Source organism: Piliocolobus tephrosceles, chromosome X (assembly GCF_002776525.5).
Source record: "Piliocolobus tephrosceles isolate RC106 chromosome X, ASM277652v3, whole genome shotgun sequence".
In the NCBI taxonomy this organism is placed as follows: Eukaryota; Metazoa; Chordata; class Mammalia; order Primates; family Cercopithecidae; genus Piliocolobus; species Piliocolobus tephrosceles.
In genome coordinates this window covers 65,036,334-65,055,916 of record NC_045455.1, presented here as the reverse complement: position 1 = coordinate 65,055,916, position 19,583 = coordinate 65,036,334, and the positions used below count along the sequence as shown (strand labels likewise).

General features: G+C 41.4%; 1 protein-coding gene across 2 annotated transcripts in view; it reads right to left on the bottom strand.

Annotated features, from left to right (window-relative positions):
- The window catches only part of NEK5 (NIMA related kinase 5), an 87,747-nt gene that overhangs the window by 21,659 nt on the left and 46,505 nt on the right, over window positions 1–19,583 (bottom strand). The window contains exons 16-20 of one of the 2 annotated variants that reach the window (XM_031934936.1): window positions 14,724–14,804; window positions 14,416–14,484; window positions 12,328–12,454; window positions 5,195–5,320; window positions 3,441–3,578 (exon numbers count right to left, since the gene is read on the bottom strand). In XM_031934936.1, coding sequence (XP_031790796.1) covers window positions 3,441–3,578; window positions 5,195–5,320; window positions 12,328–12,454; window positions 14,416–14,484; window positions 14,724–14,804 — 541 coding nt within the window. Of the gene's footprint in view, window positions 1–3,440; window positions 3,579–5,123; window positions 5,321–12,327; window positions 12,455–14,415; window positions 14,485–14,723; window positions 14,805–19,497; window positions 19,573–19,583 lie in introns of those variants that run through there. The other variant, XM_023187288.1, reaches the window with a different exon arrangement.

The window sequence follows — 19,583 nt, the reverse complement described above, 5'->3', positions numbered from 1 at the left end:
CTGAGATCCGGCCACTGCACTCCAGACTGGGCGACACAGCAAGACTCCATCTCAAAAAAGAAAAGTCATCCTTTCAGAAGTACAAATTGAGGGTTGGCTTGCTAACAATTGTTTAGGGCAATGGAACAGGTAATCAAGAGACTGATAGTCCAAAGTTGGAGGACGTGGTGGCTAAGGCCGGGTGCGGTGGCTCACGCCTGTAATTCCAGCACTTTGGATGGCTGAGGCAGGTGGATCACTTGAGGTCATGAGTTCGAAACCAGCCTGGCCAACATGGTGAAAGTGTGTACTAAAAATACAAAAATTAGCTGGGTGTAGTGGCACACGACTGTAATCCCAGCTGCTCCAGAGGCTGAGGCAGGAAAATCGCTTGAACCTGGCAGGTAGAGGGTGCAGTGAGCTAAAACTCCAACCTGGATGACAAAGTGAGACTGTGTCTCAAAAAAAATAAATAAAATAAAAAATAAAGTTGGAGGAAAAATTATTTGAAAACTGGCAAATGAAAGCCTTATGAAGCTATAAAATCTGCTTCTGCATGTATGTTTATATGTATCATGTGTATGTGATTTTGTCCCTATTTTTAATTCTTTTCCACCTGCAGCCCTCTGTATTAACTTTTTAGTAATGAAATAATAATCTTGACTTTCTTTCCACCAAGCACTCCCTTGCATTGCTGGCTTATCTAATTATGTTTGCTTAAAAGTTCCAGAGACTGAATCTTGAGACAATCCAGATGCCTATGAAATTCTACCCCACCAGGAGATTACAAGGCCGCAGCTAATTTACAGCCCAGACAAGCCTGAGATGGTACCAGCCCATTCACCAGATGGGGCAATAACTTGAGTCATTGGAACAAGTCTCCTAGACTTGCACCATCTCGCCCCACATGCCCTCCATACCAAACTTCCCCTTCTTAAGCCCTAGCATTTCGCCTGAGAATTCTGAAGTGGTTTTATTAAGGCAGGAGCCTGAACCATCTCCCCACTGCTAGCACTGAAAAATAAAGGCACTTTCCTTCTACTGCACCTTGTCCTTGTTATTCAATTTTGCAAGCGGAGGGCAGCTGAACCTGTGTTTGGTTGATATTTCACTACCAAAATATATGAAAGAGCTATAGTTAATTGGCTTAAAGAAAAAGTAGGTGCTTAAATGAAATATTTTATCAGAAAAGTAGAAATGAATTCAAATGCCTTTTAATTATTATAAATTGAGTAAATTTTTGGTAAATAAGACTACTTTATTGGTTTAATGAAAGCAGCAGTGTAATTTGATCAGCAAAACATCCATGAATTAACCTTAGGGCTTTTGCTTTGGTGGTGACTGCCTAACATTCACAAACTATAGAAATGATTAATAAAGAAATAAGATGATGGCTAGATTTGTCCAATGTTTTCTGAAAATTTCCAAACATAGTTGTTAAGAAGGATTAAATAAATGTAACTAAATAAGAGGTTTTTGTTTGTTTGTTTAGAGTTGGAGTCTCACTCTGTCACACTAACTGGAGTGCAGTGGCATGATCATGGCTCACGGCAGCCTCGAACTCCTGGGCTCAAGTGATCCTCCTGCCTCAGCCTCCCAAAGGGCTGGGATTATAGGCATGAGCCTGGCCAGGTAGAAGTTTTAATAATAATTAGATTTTATAATGTGTTTACTTAAAAAAGGCTTTTCAAATCCTTTTGGTAACTTTTGCTCCTCGAGTTTTGCTAAGCTAAGTTAAATGATAGGTATTCATTAACTATCTAGATCATCTCCAAATAACATATAATGCTGAGACATTAATGACTAATTATGAGTTTATAATCTTAAACTGTTGGCTTCGTACTTCAGAGAAACAAAGATATTTAGATGTGTTAGTAAAATGTCCTGTTCCACATAAAAAAATTCCATTAGAAAGCCTCTTTCAAACTATTACAAAGTGTGTATTCATTAATTGTTGGGACTCAACTGACAGTTAAAAATTACTTTGTTTTTGTAGTGGTAATTAGCTTTGTAAACTTTTTTTTTTGAGACGAAATGTCACTCTTGTCCCCCAGGCTGGAGTGCAATGGCCGATCTCGGCTCACTGCAACTTCTGCCTCCCAGGTTCAAGCATTTCTCCTGCCTCAACCTCCCAAGTAGCTGGGATTACAGGCACCTGCCACCATGCCCAGCTAATTTTTGTATTTTTCGTAGAGACGGGGTTTCACCACATTGGCCAGGCTGGTCTTGAACTCCTGACCTCAGGTGATCTGCCCGCCTCGGCCTCCCAAAGTACTGGAATTATAGGCGTGAGCCACCATGCCTGGCCTAACTCTGCAAACATTTATCAGCCTCCAAGAGTATCTAGTACCTTAGTTTTTCTACTTGTTGCTCAACCCCACTTCACCACAATACCAGGTCCCAGACCTCACACTCGTGGAGATGCTCCTGGGATCCCTGCTTGCCTGCAGTAGCTTTTCTTGTAGCACTTCACACTTGAATACCTAATATAAGACCAAACCCTCATTCTGATGTAATTTCCCTCAAACTTTATTTTTAGAGACAAGTTCTTGCTCTGTCAGCCAGGCTGAAGAGCAGTGATCATAGTTCACAGCATCCTCCAACTCCTAGCCTCAAGAGATCCTCCTGCCTCAGCCTCCCAAAGTCCTGGAATTATAGGTGTGAGCCATTACATCCAGGCTCCTCAAATTTTAGAAAATGATGTTGGCTTCCCTTAAAGCAGCAGTTCCCAGCCTTTTTGGCACCAGGGACCAGTTTCATGGAAGACAATTTTTTGATGGGGGCAGGGAAGGGGGTGGTTTCGGGTACCTCAGATCATCAGGCATTAGATTCTCATAAGGAGCACACAGCATAGATCTCTCACATGCACAGTTCACAATAGAGTTCAAGCACCTATAAGAACTGAATGCAGCTGCTGATCTGACAGGAGGCAGAGCAGGAGGTGAGTGCTCACCTGCCCGCCACTCACCTCCTGCTGTGTGGCCTGGTTCCTAACAGGCCACAGACTGGCACTGGTCTGCGGCCTGAGGGTTGGGGACTCCTGCCTTAAAGTAAACAAAAGCAGAATCTTGCTAAAAATTGGAGGAAAAAACAAATGTTATTATGGTGTAGTTTTATTGTCCATGGGATAGTCCACTGAATAGCTGTCAGAAATAAACTGACTCAGGTAGAGCAAAACAATACTAGATCATCAGCTGCAAAGCCACTAGCCCTATTTAAACTTTTCACCAGTTGTCAGCTGATTGCATTAAAGAAAATTACACCACTCTCCTAGAACGCTCATATCTTTTGTTAGTAGCATTTGGAATAGGATTGAACAAAGCAAATCAGCTTCTGAAAAGGCTAGACACCCTCCCAATTCTCTCTCCCAGCTGAAGGTATTTTTATCCCCTTTCGGCATTTGCAAATCTTGACAAAATTCCTCTGGGGACTGGTTATGTTGTTAAAAATAAACTACATACCAAATTCTCCTTCATCGGCAGAAAATGAGCTACTCGTTAGATGTGCTGCTGCCAAAACACTCATTAAAGTTCCTGGAGCTTCATGCCGCCCCTGTTTCCTGTTTTCTGGAATGCCTTCAATCACAGTAACTTGGCCATCTGAAGAGGAAAGTGTTATTTAAAATAAAAATGCTTCTTCACTTGTATTTGTATAAGATCACAGAATGTTAAAACCTTGGAGGTAACCTAATCCCACCTCTCATTTTACTAATAAAAAAGCCGAGATATAGAAAAGTTTAGTGACTTCTTGTCATATAGCTGATGGGGGGAAGAGTCACTCATTGCTTTGTAAACTGGCTTTTTCGGTGTGATAAAATTTTTATTCTATTTGCCTATTTTAAATTGATTTATAACTTAAGACAATTGAGGGAAAACTCAATTTATACACATAATTGCTCATTTCAGTGATATACTTACATATTTCAACTTACAGCACATGTAAAAATTTTAGCTCCCTGTCAGCCCATGTTATCAAGAACATAGGAAACAAGTAATAAAAATCTTTTTTTCTTTTTTTTGAGACGGAGTGTCGCTCTGTCGCCCAGGCTGGAGTGCAGTGGCCGGATCTCAGTTCACTGCAAGCTCCGCCTCCCGGGTTTACGTCATTCTCCTGCCTCAGCCTCCCGAGTAGCTGGGACTACAGGTGCCCGCCACGTTGCCCGGCTAGTTTTTTGTATTTTTTAATAAAGACGAGATTTCACCGTATTAGCCAGGATGGTCTCGATCTCCTGACCTCCTGATCCGCCTGTCTCGGCCTCCCAAAGTACTGGGATTACAGGCTTGAGCCACCGCACCCGGCCAATAAAAATCTTTACCACCTGTGAAGATAGCATCCAGAGGTTGGAGGCTGTTATGGCCTTTTTTTTTTTTTCCTTTGGAAACAGAGTCTCACTCTGTCAGCCAGGCTGGAGTGCTGGAGTGCAGTAGCACTATCTTGGCTCACTGCAACCTCCACCTCCCAGGTTCAAACAATTCTCCTGCCTCAGCCTCCTGAGTAGCTGGGATTACAGGTGTGTGCCATCACGCCCGGCTAATTTTTCTGTTTTTAGTAGAGCTGGGGTTTCACCATGTTGGCTAGGCTGATCTTGAACTCCTGACCTCATGATCTGCCCACCTCAGCCTCCCAAAGTGCTGGGATTGCGTGCGTGAGCCACCACGCCCAGCCTGCTATGATCCTCTTCTAAGGAAAGGCTATGTGAGAGGTTCAAATGTAAATGAAGGAATTTAGGTAGAAAATATCATCATATCCTAAACACTTCTAACATTTAAATAGCACATTGGCTTCAAAGCAATTTATATGTGTCTTTCAACTATTAACTCTCTAAATCTTGTAGAGATAGCTACTCTTTTAATTCTAATTTTACTGGTAGAAAAAAAATGACCCTATGAAATTGGAAAAAAAGTTGTTGAGCTGGCCTTGGAAGGTAAATCAAGTCAGCTGCCCTTCCTCATGCATTTTCCCTCACTCCGAGGAAGGTGGCATCCTGGATTTTTCCTCCTTTATATGTGCATGTCTAGAGTGGACGTCTGTCCAGGATAATTAGCAGGCAAGTCTCTTTAGGAGTAGGGAGATATCAAAACAGCATATTTGAAAGTGTCTGATACAAGATCTATAGGGGTTGTACTGAGAAGTAGACTATCACATCAGGATGAGCACCGGGCTGTACAGGTCCTGGTCTTCCCTTCCTGACGACTGACACTAAGCACAGACTCACCGTCAGGCCCCGTGGGGCAGGTGGAGGTGATGTCGGCCACTGCCATCATCTGCAGCAGAGCCTGAGGCGCTCCTCCATCCCACTGCCTCCTGTTTCCCACAGCAGCTACAGTCTGCGTGGAAAACCCTGGGTGTAAGAAAACAACTCGTTAATTCAAAAGCAGTCAAGGTGCGACTAATTGCCCCAAACAGTTCTTAGGAACTCAGAGGTAGTTCATCAGCAGGTACGTTCAAAACCAGAAAAATGACCACCCTTGTTCTAACAGAAATAAGACTGAAATGACAAAAAGGTGTCAACACTGTTTTACTTTTACTCTTAGTGTTTGATTGACTAGCCAATATTGCTAAATGCTAAGGAAGTATCAGTGACACAAATGGACAAATTCCTTGAGGCATCTATGAGAACTTTCACTCTAGTCTTTTTCCACAGAAACACAATCTGTTCCATTTTCTTTTTTTTTTTTTGAGACAGAGTCTCGCTCTGTCGCCCAGGCTGGAGTGCAGTAGCTAGATCTCAGCTCACTGCAAGCTCCGCCTCCCGAGTTTATGCCATTCTCCTGCCTCAGCCTCCTGAGTAGTTGGGACTACAGGCGCCCACCACTGCGCCCGGCTAATTTTTTGTATTTTTTTAGTAGAGAGGGGGTTTCACTGTGTTAGCCAGGATGGTCTCGATCTCCTGACCTCGTGATCCGCCCGTCTCGGCCTCCCAAAGTGCTGGGATTACAGGCTTGAGCCACCGCGCCTGGCTCCATTTTCTTAATTTAAAAAATAACTTGTTCTGTCTTTTTCCTTATTGCTGTTTTCACTATAGAAAATCTGAAAATAGCCGGGCACGGTGGCTCATGCCTCTAATCCCAGCACTTTGGGAGGCCGAGGCAGGCAGATCACTAGGTCAGCAGATCGAGACCATCCTGGCTAACATGGTGAAACCCCATCTCTACTAAAAATACAAAAAATTAGCTGGGCATGGTGGCAGGCGCCTATAGTCCCAGCTAGTCGGGAGGCTAAAGCAGGAGAATGGCGTGAACCCTGGAGGCAGAGCTTGCAGTGAGCCAAGATCACGCCACTGCACTCCAGCCTGGGCGACAGAGCGAGACTCCATCTCAAAAAAATATATAATAATTAAAAAAAAAAAAAAGAAAGAAAATCTGAAAATCAGGTAAGTAGAAGAAAAAAAAATCACCCATAATCTCACTGTCCAAAGACTATAACAATTTCAATTTTTCTCTTCTGCATATGGTTTTTGCTTTGTTTTGAAACAAAAAATAGGACCACATACTAGATGTCCTCTCAGAGCTTGCTTTTTTCAATCACCTACAGATCATATCCAGGTTATTAAATATTCTTCTATACAGCTATTTTAAAGCAAACATAATATTCTGCTTTATGAATGTAATATAACTAATCACTTCTTGCCAGATTTTTAGGTTACTAGTGATTTTTCACTATTAAAAATAATACCATCATATAATGACCTCATTTGTAACTAAATTTTTGTGGACATTTATGATTATTTAATCATAATGTATAATTCAATAGATACATTATTGAAAATGACAATTCTAGGGATTAGATATTATTTGCTTTACTACACAGCTTTTTGTTGTTAAAGTTGAATTATTACTAATTCTGTGATTTTTTTCTATGTATTTTGAACAGTTAGCTCTTCCCTGTTAAAAAAAAATTACCTATATTCCTTTATTTCATTTTTGAATGTATAACTTTTTTACATATAAACTCTTTGATTTTTAAAATTTATTTTGTTGTATCATATTATATAGGGTCTGATTTCACAATCTTCCCCAAACTGTTAACCGATTGGCCCAGCAGCATTTATTTGAATAATCCTTTCTTTTCACACTGACTTGTGATGTTACTTTTCATTTGTGCTGAATTATGATACATACTAGGATTTGTTTCTAGCTTTCTCTTCTCACTGTTTTAACTATTTGGGTGCTACTATCATATTGTTTGAATGACCATAATTTCTGTTATATATTTTGATGTTTGGAAAGGTAAGTACCACTTCACTGTTCTTCTTTTTCTTTTATTTTTTTATTTATTTTTTATTTTATTTTATTTTATTTTATTTTATTTTTTTGAGGCGGAGTCTCGCTCTGTCGCCCAGGCTGGAGTGCAGTGGCCAGATCTCAGCTCACTGCAAGCTCCGCCCCCTGGGTTTACACCATTCTCCTGCCTCAGCCTCCCGAGTAGCTGGGACTACAGGCGCCCGCCACCTCGCCCAGCTAGTTTTTTGTATTTTTTAGTAGAAACGGGGTTTCACTGTGTTAGCCAGGATGGTCTTGATCTCCTGACCTCGTGATCCGCCCGTCTGGGCCTCCCAAAGTGCTGGGATTACAGGCTTGAGCCACCGCGCCCGGCCTTGTTCTTCTTTTTCAAAACTTTTGGCTACTTAAGAAGCTCCAGGATTCTCCAACCTGCTGAGATCTCCCTATACCATTAAAAAAAAAAAAAAAAATTCCTACTGTGGTTTTGATTGAAATAGCCATAAATCCACATATTGAGGGAGGAGAAAGGAAGAACCAGTTAGGCAGGCAGTTAGGGCAGGTCCTCAGAATTCTTTCAAACAAAAGAACAGTCTGAAAAATCAAGCTGCAGACACATATAAGGGAACTAGCACAGGAAGCTTGCCTAAAACATGCCCACAGCTGCACAGATAAGGGAGCAAGCCCAACACAGAAATGCCTTTGTCCTTTGTGCAATCAGTGGGCCTCCAGCAAACAGTTCCTTCCTCCTTTTGTGGGCATGTACATGGTGGCCTCCAATGAGCACATTCCGTTCCTTTTTGGGGCATACTTTGGACTGTGAGCCAAGCCTCTGTGAACCATCACTCTGACACTCAGCTGGTTGTGGGCCAAGTCTCCAATTGGTCTTTACACTATGTCAATTTTTTTTTTTTTTTTTTGAGATGGAGTCTTGCTTGTTCTGTCGCCTGGCTGGAGTGACTGGAGTATGGTTGCATAATCTTGGCTCACTGCAACCTTCACCTCCCAGGTCCAAGTGATTCTTGTGCTGCAGCTTCCCAAGTAGCTGAGATCATAGGTGTGCACCACCACACCTGGCTAATTTCTGTATTTTTAGTAGAGATAGGCTTTTGCCATAGTGGCCAGGCTAGTCTTGAATTCCTGGCCTTGAGAGATCTGCCCACCTTGGCCTCCCAAAGTGCTGGGATTACAGGCATGAGCTACCATGCCTGGTCAACCATCATGTCATTTTCTGAGTGGTGCCTTTTCCAAAAACAACCCCCAGCCAGTCAGCATACTAGAAGAACGGGGTGAAGCTGCCAGAAACTCACACCTTATGCAAGTGAAACACCCAGCCCTACCAGATTTCTCATAAAAGCCTTTGTACTCAGCTGTGAAATGGCAACTCTCTTGGGTCCCTTCTCCACAGTGAAGAGATTTCCTCTTTCGTTTATTAAACTTTTGGTCCAAACTCACCCTTGGTGTCCATGCTCCTTATTCTTCTGGTCATGAGACAAAGAGTTCTGGGTAATACCTCAGACAATGATACTGCAATATTTATTTGGAAAAAATATTTCCAATATATAGCACTGCTATTTCTCTCCATTTATTCAAGTGGTCTGTAAATACCTCAGCAAAGTTTTACAGTTTTCTTTCTATATGCCACACAATTCTCATAAAGTTTATTCCTAAGTGAATGAATACACATACACACTCATATATATTTGCTGTTACTACTATAAATGAGATCTGACAACCAACTGAGGAAAACATTTGCAATACGTATTACAGGCAAAGGTTTGATTTAAATCAGTCTTATAAAGAAAAAAACAAACATGTCATTTTCAGTAGAAAAAAGGATGAAGGTCATGAGTACATAATTCATAAGAGAAATATGAAAGGTTGGCCGGGCGTGGTGGATCATGCCTGTAATCCCAGCACTTTGGGAGGCAGAGGTGGGTGGATCACCTGAGATCAAGAGTTCGAATACCAGCCTGGCCAACATGGTGAAACCTTGTCTCTACTAAAAATATTTTAAAAATTAGCTAGGTGTGGCGGCATGCACCTATCCCAGCTACTCAGGGAGGTTGAGGCAGGAGAATTGCTTGAACCCAGGAGGCGGAGGTTGTAGTCAGCCACGATTGTGCCACTGCACTATAGCCTGGGTGACAGAGGGAGACTCCATCTGAAAAAAAAAGAAAAGAAAAGAAAAGAAAAGAAAAGAAATATGAATGGTCAACAAACATATGGAAAAATTATTCAGCCTGAATAATTATTACAGGAATACAGATTAAAATGAGAGACAATTTTCAGTATACTAATAATGAAGGACTTTTTTCCTTTCATCTAAAAAACAACCAACCTCCTCTGCTTTTCCCAGCAAACTGATGCAAAGATAACAGTTGAATTTACCCCTCACACAGTTGACTGCTTTCCCTGAGGCCATTAACGGCTCCTGAAGGGCCAAATCCCATTCACCTCATCTGGCCTTTCTCCTCCAGTTGATGCTGCCAATTCCTGTGCCTCCTCCATGACCTGTCTCTCCTCCTTTGGCTTTACTCTCTCCTGATTCTCCAAAGTTTGTCTATATAGTGGTAGGGATATGTCCTAAGTCCCTTTTCCCTCTCACTCCAGTCCTTCTGCATAGGTATTTTGACCATCACGAAGGTTAAAAACCACAGATATGCTAAGGGCCACCAAGCTATATCTTTATCCCTGATATGCCCCAGGCCTTCAGTCTTATATAGCATCTGCAGTTGATGCTATATAGATCTAAATCTCAACATGTTCCAAATTTAGATCACTACCTTGTCTCTCTCGACCCCATTACCCTCCATGTGATATATTTTTGGTTGATGAAAGCTTCATGCATTTGAATTAGCAAAATGGGAATATCCTTGAGCTCCTTCTCTTCCTCAGGTCCCATACTCAGTATCTATTCTTCCTGCACCACTCTGGCTCATGCACTTGGACTCTTCTCCTGCCTTCATTCTTGCCCTCCATGCCATCCTTTGCTCTGCAGCCAGCATGATCCTTCTCAATCACAAATATGATGGCATGCCAAGCCCTGGAGGAGTGCAGACCTCCCTGACTCTCTACCCAGCTCGCACTTCAACAGTGATTAACATTTCAGGCTCAGAAAACATGTTCTGTGCCTCTTTTGCTCATAACACTTCTGTGATATTGAGAACAGGGTCCAGATTTCATTCATCTTTGAGCTCCCTACCACCAAGCAGTCTTTGGGACAAGGGAGACGCCTGCTGAATGGAGATTTTTCCAGAAGGAAATAAGGCAGAGAGTATTCCAGGAAGAGGAAACTGAGCCAAGTCAGGTCTGTAAATGCTACAGGAGAAAATGGGCATTTCAGCTCTAGTAGAAAATGGGCATTCCAGCAGGCTGTATGGATCCCATTTTCCATGGAAGGAACGAGGCAGTGCTGGGATGAGAAAAGTGGGTCACAACAGAATTAGGCCATGTAGTGTAAAATGTGATAATATGTGAAATGGACCTTATTCTGCAGGCATTATCCAGAAAAAATCTGAGCAGAGTAATAATATGCCAAGATAACTTTAGCAGCTGATATGGTTTGGCCGTGTCCCCACCCAAATCTCAACTTGAATTCCTGTGTGTTGTTGGGGTGAGGGGGGCCCAATGGGAGGTGGTTGAATCATGGGGGCGGGTCTTTCCCATGCTGTTCTCATGATGGTGAATGAATCTCATGAGATAAGATAGTTTTAAAAAGAGGAGTTCCTCTACACAAGTTCTTTCTCTTTGCCTGCTGCCATCCATGTAAGATGTGACTTGCTTTTCCTTGCCTTCCACCATGATTGTGAGGCTTCCCCATCCGTGCGGAACTGTAAGTCCAATTAAACCTCTTTCTTTTGTAAATTGCTCAGTCTCAGGTATGTCTTTATCAGCAGCAGAAAATGGGCTAATTCAGTAACCATTTAGAGAATGAAGGGGAAATACTAGAGAAAAGGATGTCACATAAGCGAATAAGGCAACACAGTGAGGGGCAGGCAAAGGGAAAATGAAAAGACAGCACTTATATTAGGCACCTAGCATGTGCCAGGTCGTTTATACATCAAAACTCACTTTGGTCCTCACAATAACCCTGTGTGGTTATTCCTACTACTATTACCCCCTGTTTCTAAGATGAAACTGAGATTCAGAGTGTTGGAATAACTTGTGAAAGAAAGGTCACATAACCAGAAAGTGGCAGCAACAGCTGAGATTCAAACTCCCCTCTGTCTCTGAAGCCTACAATACACTACTGAGAGATGACAGAGCTCTAAACTAGTAACAGAGGGAACAAAGGAAGAGGAAGACTCCAGAGACGTCTCAGAGTAGACACTATGCTGAGGGTGCACCCTGGTGACAGCACTGACTGTGAAGTTCTCATAAGTAAACAACAACAAGGGAGGGGTCCCAGGTGGGGGTTGGGGGTGGGGGAGCAACTGTTCTGAGAGATGACTAATCACAGATAAGCTGCTGGCACATCCTGTTCCCAAATACCTCATTCCTTCCACATGTAGCCCCAGCAGCAAAACCTTACCTGCACACCTTACTAGCATGTAGCTCCTCCAATAGGACCCTATAAAACTTCCCTCTAGCCCCAGCCTCTTGACAGACAGCCCCTTCTCTGCTGTGCTGCCCACTGCACTCTTACAACGTATCTTTGTACCTTAATAAATCTGCCTTTCTTTACCTACAATTGTGTTCATAAATTCTTTTACTGCCCACAACATTGGCCTCAGCCAGTTGCACCTATGACACTGACCAAAATAAAGGGTCACTGGAAAGGAAGAGCACAGAAGAGCTTGACTTTACACAGCTGAGTTTCAGATACTGACAACACTTGTCCATGGAGGTTCCCAGAAGATAATGAGAAAGACTGGTAAGTCTGGAGCTCCCAGGAGAAGCTGAAGCTGCAGGAGGGAGCGGGTGTGGAGCAGGAGAGGAGAGCTGGATCTCAGGGAGTGTGGTCACTGCATGGGTGGCAGGAGAATAGGAAGTGTGTTTCTGCCTTGCTTAGAGCAGAGAGGAGTCAAGTAACAGTGGAGCCGAGGCAGATGCATGGGGACAGAGTTCAAGATGGGTTGCTAATAAAACAGTTCCTTCTCACTTACAGCTTTCAAGAGACACGTACCTGCTTCTGGGCAGTGAAGTTTCTCAAATGCTTTGTCTGTATAATCTCCATGCTCCTTTACACATTTATATTCCTTAAACTTCAGGCCATCCTCAGAGGTCAAAGTTTCATTTAGTATATCCATTGCCTAAATCAATTCCACAGTGTTTCATGATAAATTAGCCATATTTTGAAAGAAAGAAAAACCATATTTTTGTGTTCCTAGTAAAACTAATTAGCAAGGTATATGGTAAATATTCAACATATGTTTACTAAACAAATAAATCCATAGAGTTTTAAAACTAGAGCTATGTTAGAATAAGATAAAAACAGAAATGTTTTCATTTCATCTCCATGTTAACAGTGTCAAGCACTGGTCAGAAGGCAACTTAATTTTATCTAGACTTTCTGACTTCAATATTATTCCACTTCAGTTCCATTCTACAGTGCTCTCAAGCTTTTGTCATTCATGCCCTGTTTTAAGTGTACAACATTCTTAAACCAGCTCCCTAAATCTGCTCCTAGTATTTTGTAGTCAATACCAAAATGACCACTTCAGTTTCAAGCAGATCACAGTAAAGAATAAGAAAGAGTAGCAGTTAAAACTTTTTGGACTCCATTCTTTCATTTCAGCAGGGCAACGTCAGCACCTCACTTCACAGAAGCTCTGTGAGAGTACCACTTCTCAAGTTCCCACCCAGAAGCAGGTCCCCAGATCTGCTCCACTCTGATGTCACAGCTCTGAGGCATTTAGGAACTTATGGTTGAACAGAGGTGAATGCTAACTATCACCACTGTGATGAAGTCTTTGTGTAGTAAATGCTCATAAAAATAAGAAATACTAACATGAAAATGTTTTAAGCTAATAAAAAAAATTAAATAGATTGAGCATTAGGTATAATTATTCATACTTATATTGACTTAAAAGGTGAATTCAGAAAAGGTAAAATGGAAAAATAAACTTGACAAGTGGGACCTAATTAAATTGACAAGTGGGACCTAATTAAACTAAAGAGCTTCTGCACAGCAAAAGAAACTGTCATCAAAGTGAACAGGCAACCTACAGAATGGGAGAAAATATTTGCAAATTATGCATCCAACAAAGGTCTAATATCCAGACTTTATAAGGAACTTAACTGAACAAGAAAAAACAACCCAAATTTTAAAGTAGACAAAACACAGAAACATACACTTCTCAAAAGAAGACATACAAGCAGCCAACAACTATGTAAAAGAATACTCATCATCCCTAATTATCAGAGAAATACAAATCAAAACCACAATGAAATACCATCTCACATGAGTCAGAATGGCTATTACTAAAAAGTCAAAAAACAAATATTGGCGAGGCTGCAAAGAAAAGGGAATGTTTATGTAGTGTTGGTGGAAATGCAATGTAAATTAATTCAACTACTGTAGGAAGCAGTTTGGATATTTCTCAAAGAACTTAAAACAGAACTGTTCAACCCAGCAATCCCATTACTGGGTATATATCCAAAAGAAAACAAATCATTCTACCAAAAAGACACATATACTCACATGTTCATCCCAGCACTATTCACAATAACAAAGTAATGGAATAAACCTACGTGCCCATTAGTGGTGGTCAGGATAAAGAAAATGTGGTACATATACACCATGGAATACTATGCAGCCATAAAAAAGAATGAAATCATGCCCTTTGCAGCAACATGGATGCAGCTAGAGGCCACTATCCTAAGCAAATTACATAGGGATAGAAAACCAAATTCTACACATTCTTACTTATAAGTGGGAGCTAAACATTGGGTACTCATGGACATAAAGATGGCAACAATAGATACTGGGAGCTACTACAGTGGGGGTAAGAAAGGAGGGAAGCAAGGCTTGAAAAACTAACTACTGGGTATTATGCTCAGTACCTGGGTAATGGGATCATTCATATCCCAAACCTCAACATGACACAATATATCCAGGTAACAAATCTGCACATGTACCACCTGAATCTAAGATAAAAGTTGAAAAAAATTATCCCTACAGCCTGTGAAATAATTTCATGAAACACGCTATTAAGTAAGATATATGCATTTTCTCATACCTACTAATGGAAATTTAGACTTAATGCCATACCTCTTCCTCTTGGAGGATGTTTTCATCAGAAATACATTTGTCTAAATTAATTTCAAACTTTACCCCCTTCTAGGAGAAAGCAAAAAAAAAAAAAAATCAGTTTAACAATTCAATAAAAGCCTTAAAATTACAACTCCCTAGGTCAATTTTGTTTGACATTATAGATTCTTAAAACCATTAGTCTCACATCACAAAATAGAGCAATTCTATAAAATAGTTGGGGGAAAATCATGTAGGCAACCCAGATCACAAGGTGGTTCCCCAGCCAGCTATTTAATATGGAACCCAAAGACAAAAGTACTTCTTACCTTAGCTTTATATTTCTGTTCTGGATTTTTACTTTCTTTTGTGTTCTGAAGCCTCATTTGTTTCAAGTCTCTTTCAATGTCCTGAAAATTTAGAGAAAAATACAATTTTATCACTGTATGTTTACATGAGTTGATTTCTGGGTTAAATCTGATGATTGATTTAAGAACAAAAATAAGCTTTTATAATGGAAAGCTAATAATAATTCACTAAAAACTTGGGCACAGTATCCATTCTACATTTAACACTGGCACTTTAGTGCATGAAATTCTATAATGTGACAATACTTATCACTCCAGTCCACTCCAGTCCAACCCAATTCAATTCAAGAATGTCATTTTGACTACAGGATCTTTCCTTTAAGAGGCTTATGATCTTAATCCGGAAAATAAGCAAAGTGCGCAACTCATGAAGGTAGAAAGGAAGGAGAGGGGTCTGAAAATTGGCAGGCAATTTCAAGGAGGAAGAGAAGAAAACTAAAAGTGGATAACAAGAATTTCAAAGGCACAATTGAGATGTGAACTCCATATTCGGAGGTTTCTTAGCGTCCTATCTTGGGCCGTCTGCTCTTCTCTTCCCTAACACAAGGAGTTTCACTCATTCCTATGGATTTAAACGCCACCGTTAAGCAGTGACTCTTTTTTTTTTTTTTTTTTGGAGACAGAGTCTTGCTCTGTCGCCCAGGCTGGAGTGCAGTGGCAGGATCTCAGCTCACTGCAAGCTCCGCCTCCCGGGTTTATGCCATTCTCCTGCCTCAGCCTCCCGAGTAGCTGGGACTACAGGCGCCCGCCACTTCGCCTGGCTAGTTTTTCGCATTTTTTAGTAGAGACAGGGTTTCACCGTGTTAGCCAGGATGGTCTCGATCTCCTGACCTCGTGATTCTCCCATCTCGGCCTCCCAAAGTGCTGGGATTACAGGCTTGAGCCACCGCCCCCGGCCTAGCAGTGACTCTTAAATGGGTATCTTCAGGCTTCACTTTTCCTCTCCTCTGAGCTCCAGACTCACATATCCAACTACCTACTTAGCATCATCTTCATCTTAATATTCACTTCACAAATTCACACTGAGCACTCCCTAGGGGCCAGACACCCTCCAAATGGGTTAGCACAGTGGACATGACCAGAAAGGTCCCTGCTGACATGGAGCTTACATTTTACTGCAGTAGGATAGGTAATAAATGAATTAATAAACGACATAATTTCAGAAAGTGTTAAGTGCTATCAAGGGAACAAAATAGGATAACAGGACGGAAAATGAGTAGGGAGTGAGAGTAACACAGGCAAAGCTTATCTGACAACTGATTTAAGCCCTGGAATGATATTGGACCGGGGCATATGCTGGTCTAGGGAGAGCATTTTCCATGCAGAGGGAACAGTGGGGTAAAGGCTCCGGAGCAGGTATGTAAACTCTCACAACCTCTCTAACTCAATGTCCAAATGGAACTTGAGTGCCCTCCACCCCTCCCCAGCAGAGGGCACTGAAATCGTATGCTTTCAGCCAAGACAGAGTATCAGAAACCGGATTTAATTCCTCACCTGAAACAACCAAAGAGCCAGATCAAATATATACTTGATAAATGGTTTTTAATACATTAGCCATCCAGCAAAGAAAGACAGTAATCCCTGAGAAACAGAAAACCAATGAGACAAGCCCTGCAACTGCCTCAGCCTTCTGTCTTGAGAGTGTTTGCAGGCCATGGTGTGGGGATGGGGAACTGAAGAGGTGCGGGGATAGGGAACTGAAGAGGTGCAGGGATGGGGAACTAAAGATGAGTGTGGCCAACTCCCTGAGTTGATAAGACAAGGCTTGGGGGTATTAAGGTGCTACAGTCTGAAAGGCAAAGACCCAAAGAGGAGAGAGCTGCATAAAGAGAACTGAAACACTCATACAATGTCAAGGGGAGTATAACACAGTGCTACCATTCTGGAACACCATTTGGTAGTTCTTTGAAAGTTAAATATACACCTACTATATGATCCATCCATCCCAGTTCAATGTATTCACCCTAAAGAAAGAAAAGAAGCATATGACCACATAAAGATTTGTACATGATAGCCAGGCACGGTGCCTCACGCCTGTAATCCCAGCACTTTGGGAGGCTCAGGTGGTTGGATCACCTCAGGTCGGGAGTTCGAGACCAGCCTGACCAACATGGTGAAACCCCGTCTCTACTAAAACTACAAAATTAGCCGGATGTGGTGGCGCATGCCTGTAGTCTCAGCTACTTGGGAGGTTGAGTCAGAAGAATCACTTGAACCCAGGAGGCGGAGGTTGCGGTGAACTGAGATTGCACCATTGCACTCCAGCCTGGGCAACAAGGGCGAAGCTTGTCTCAAAAAAAAAAAAGAAGATTTGTATATGAATGTTCCTAGCAGCTTTATTTATAACAGCCAAAAGCTGGAGACAATCCAAATATCCATCTACAGTGAATGGATCAATACATTTTGATATATTCATACAATAGAATATACTCGGCAATAAAGAATGAACTATTAATATGTGCAACATGGATAAATCTCAACATTATTATGTGAATGAAGGTAGCCAGAAAAAAAGAGTACATACAGCACGACTCCATTTCTGTAATCCAAACAAATCTAGAAAATGCAAACCAACCTACAGCGACAGAAAGCAGATCTGTGGTTGCATGGGGATGAGATGGGAGGACAGGCAGGGAGAATAAGAGAGAGGAGTTTACAAAAGGGCGCAACAAACTTTTGCAGGTGATGGCTACGCTCACTATATTGATTGTGGTGATGGTTTAATGGGTGTGTATGTCAATCATATAAAGCATATACATTAAATACGTGTGGTTTATTATGATCAATTATATCTCAATAAAACTTTTTTAAAAGAGATGGGGGACTCAAGTCTTAATCTGTGGCAGTACATTGGAGTAGTGAGCAAGAGACTGCACACCAGCCTGGAGTTCCTGCCTCAAGATCCCAGACCCCATGGCCACACAGTTATCAGTCTTCACAGGGCCAAGAGGGCCTTTCAGATGACATGACCCTGGAGGGCTTGACAGCAGACTAAGATTGAATGTCCCACCCATTGGTGTAGACTGGGGTTGGAATCTGAGATCGTCGTATTTTAAGGAAAGTAATGGGGCACTTATTATACAGTTGAGACAACCAGACTATCCAAGCATATCAGACAACCAACTTCACAAGTATAAGTAAGATACGTAAGTCAGAGTCCTGATTTCAGACTTCATACTATTGCAAGGCAGAAAAACACCCTTCCCAAGGTTGCAGGGCAAATAGCTACTAATGCTTCAAACTGACACAGGCTGGTATATGAGGTATTTGGAAATGCTGTGGACATAGAGATGAGGCAGTTATTAATTCTAAGGGAGAAAGAGAAAAAAGCTGTGCTAGAAACTTCACCAGGAGGTCTGATACGATGTGTTGTGCAAGAAAAGAAGAGAGGGAAAGGAAATTTCATAGAGGAACGAGCATTTTACAAAGGCCTGGAGGTTAAAAGGAAGATGTCTTTTTAAATAAGTAGGGCTTTAAAAAGCAATTTGAAAAGTTTAGAGCTTTGGGTATGTTTGGGGGAAATGTGAGCGATGATGCTGGAACATTCTGTTAGGAACAATTCACAAAGGTCTAGCATGCCATGCTAAGGAAAATGGCAGTCACCATTGATTGTCGTGTAGAGAAATAATATGTTCAAATCAGTATTTTGGAAAGATAACTCTACAAGTAGAGAGTTTTTAAAAGTGTCTTATTATATAGCTGCATATTTCCTTCAAAAAAGATAATTAAAACCTAAATTCAAAAATTAGGCAAATTAAGTGATGATTATTTCCTTTACAAAAGTTTGCAAAGGGATCTGCTGCTGGATTGCTCTGGATGACAGCCTTCAGGAAATATCAGATGCCTTTCTGTTTGTTTGTTTTAGAGATGGAGTTTTGCTATATTACCCAGGCTGGTCTCAAACTCCTCAGCCTCCCAAATAGCTGGAACTACAGTCTCATGCCACCATTACTGTCTTTCAGATGACTCTTTTGTTTGAAGATATTGATTAGAATGCTGACAGAACTAAGGAATGGACACTTTATTATACATATTTGTAGTAAAAGTTCTGTAACCTTCTTATAAAAAAAATCTAAAAAGTAGAGAGACAATAATCACCCCTACTCACACCAATCCAGATACCATCAATTACCACCATTGGCATTTTGGTGTGTTTTCTTTCAAAGTTATTCCTCTTGCATAAAATATACAAAATTTTATTCACCCAATTCCTGATATAAACTTTTTGAGGGAAGGTACCATCATTTATTTGTGTTCTTCCACTGGTTTATTTTTAATTACCTGACTTTAAAAAACTTTAAGGCACTGGATTTGCTCTAACCAGGTTAAAAACATGTGAGATAAAAACATGTCTGTAACATCTGAGCCGTGTTTTCATGGAATTTGACTGTGACTCTACTGGCACCTTTGAATGACAAGTTTATAATACCTTGAGGATTTTCCATTTCTAGTTGACTCTGGACCAAGCTCTAACAATAAATATAATTTAAAACACAGAGAATTACTCTAATTATAAAGATAATAAAAATTAGTCTGGGCGAGGTGGCTCACACCTGTAATCCCAGCACTTTGGGAGGCCGAGGAGGGTGGATCACCCGAGGTCAGGAGTTCAAGACCAGCCTGGCCAACATGGCAAGACCCTGTCTCTACTAAAATACAAAAAGTAGCTGAGTGTGATGGCAGGAGCCTGTAATCCCAGCTACTTGGGAGGCTGAGGCAGGAGAATCGCTTGAACCCGGGAGGCAGAGGTTGCGGTGAGCCGAGATCGTGCCATTGCACTCCAGCCTGGGCAACAAGAGCAAAACTCTGTCTAAAAAAAAA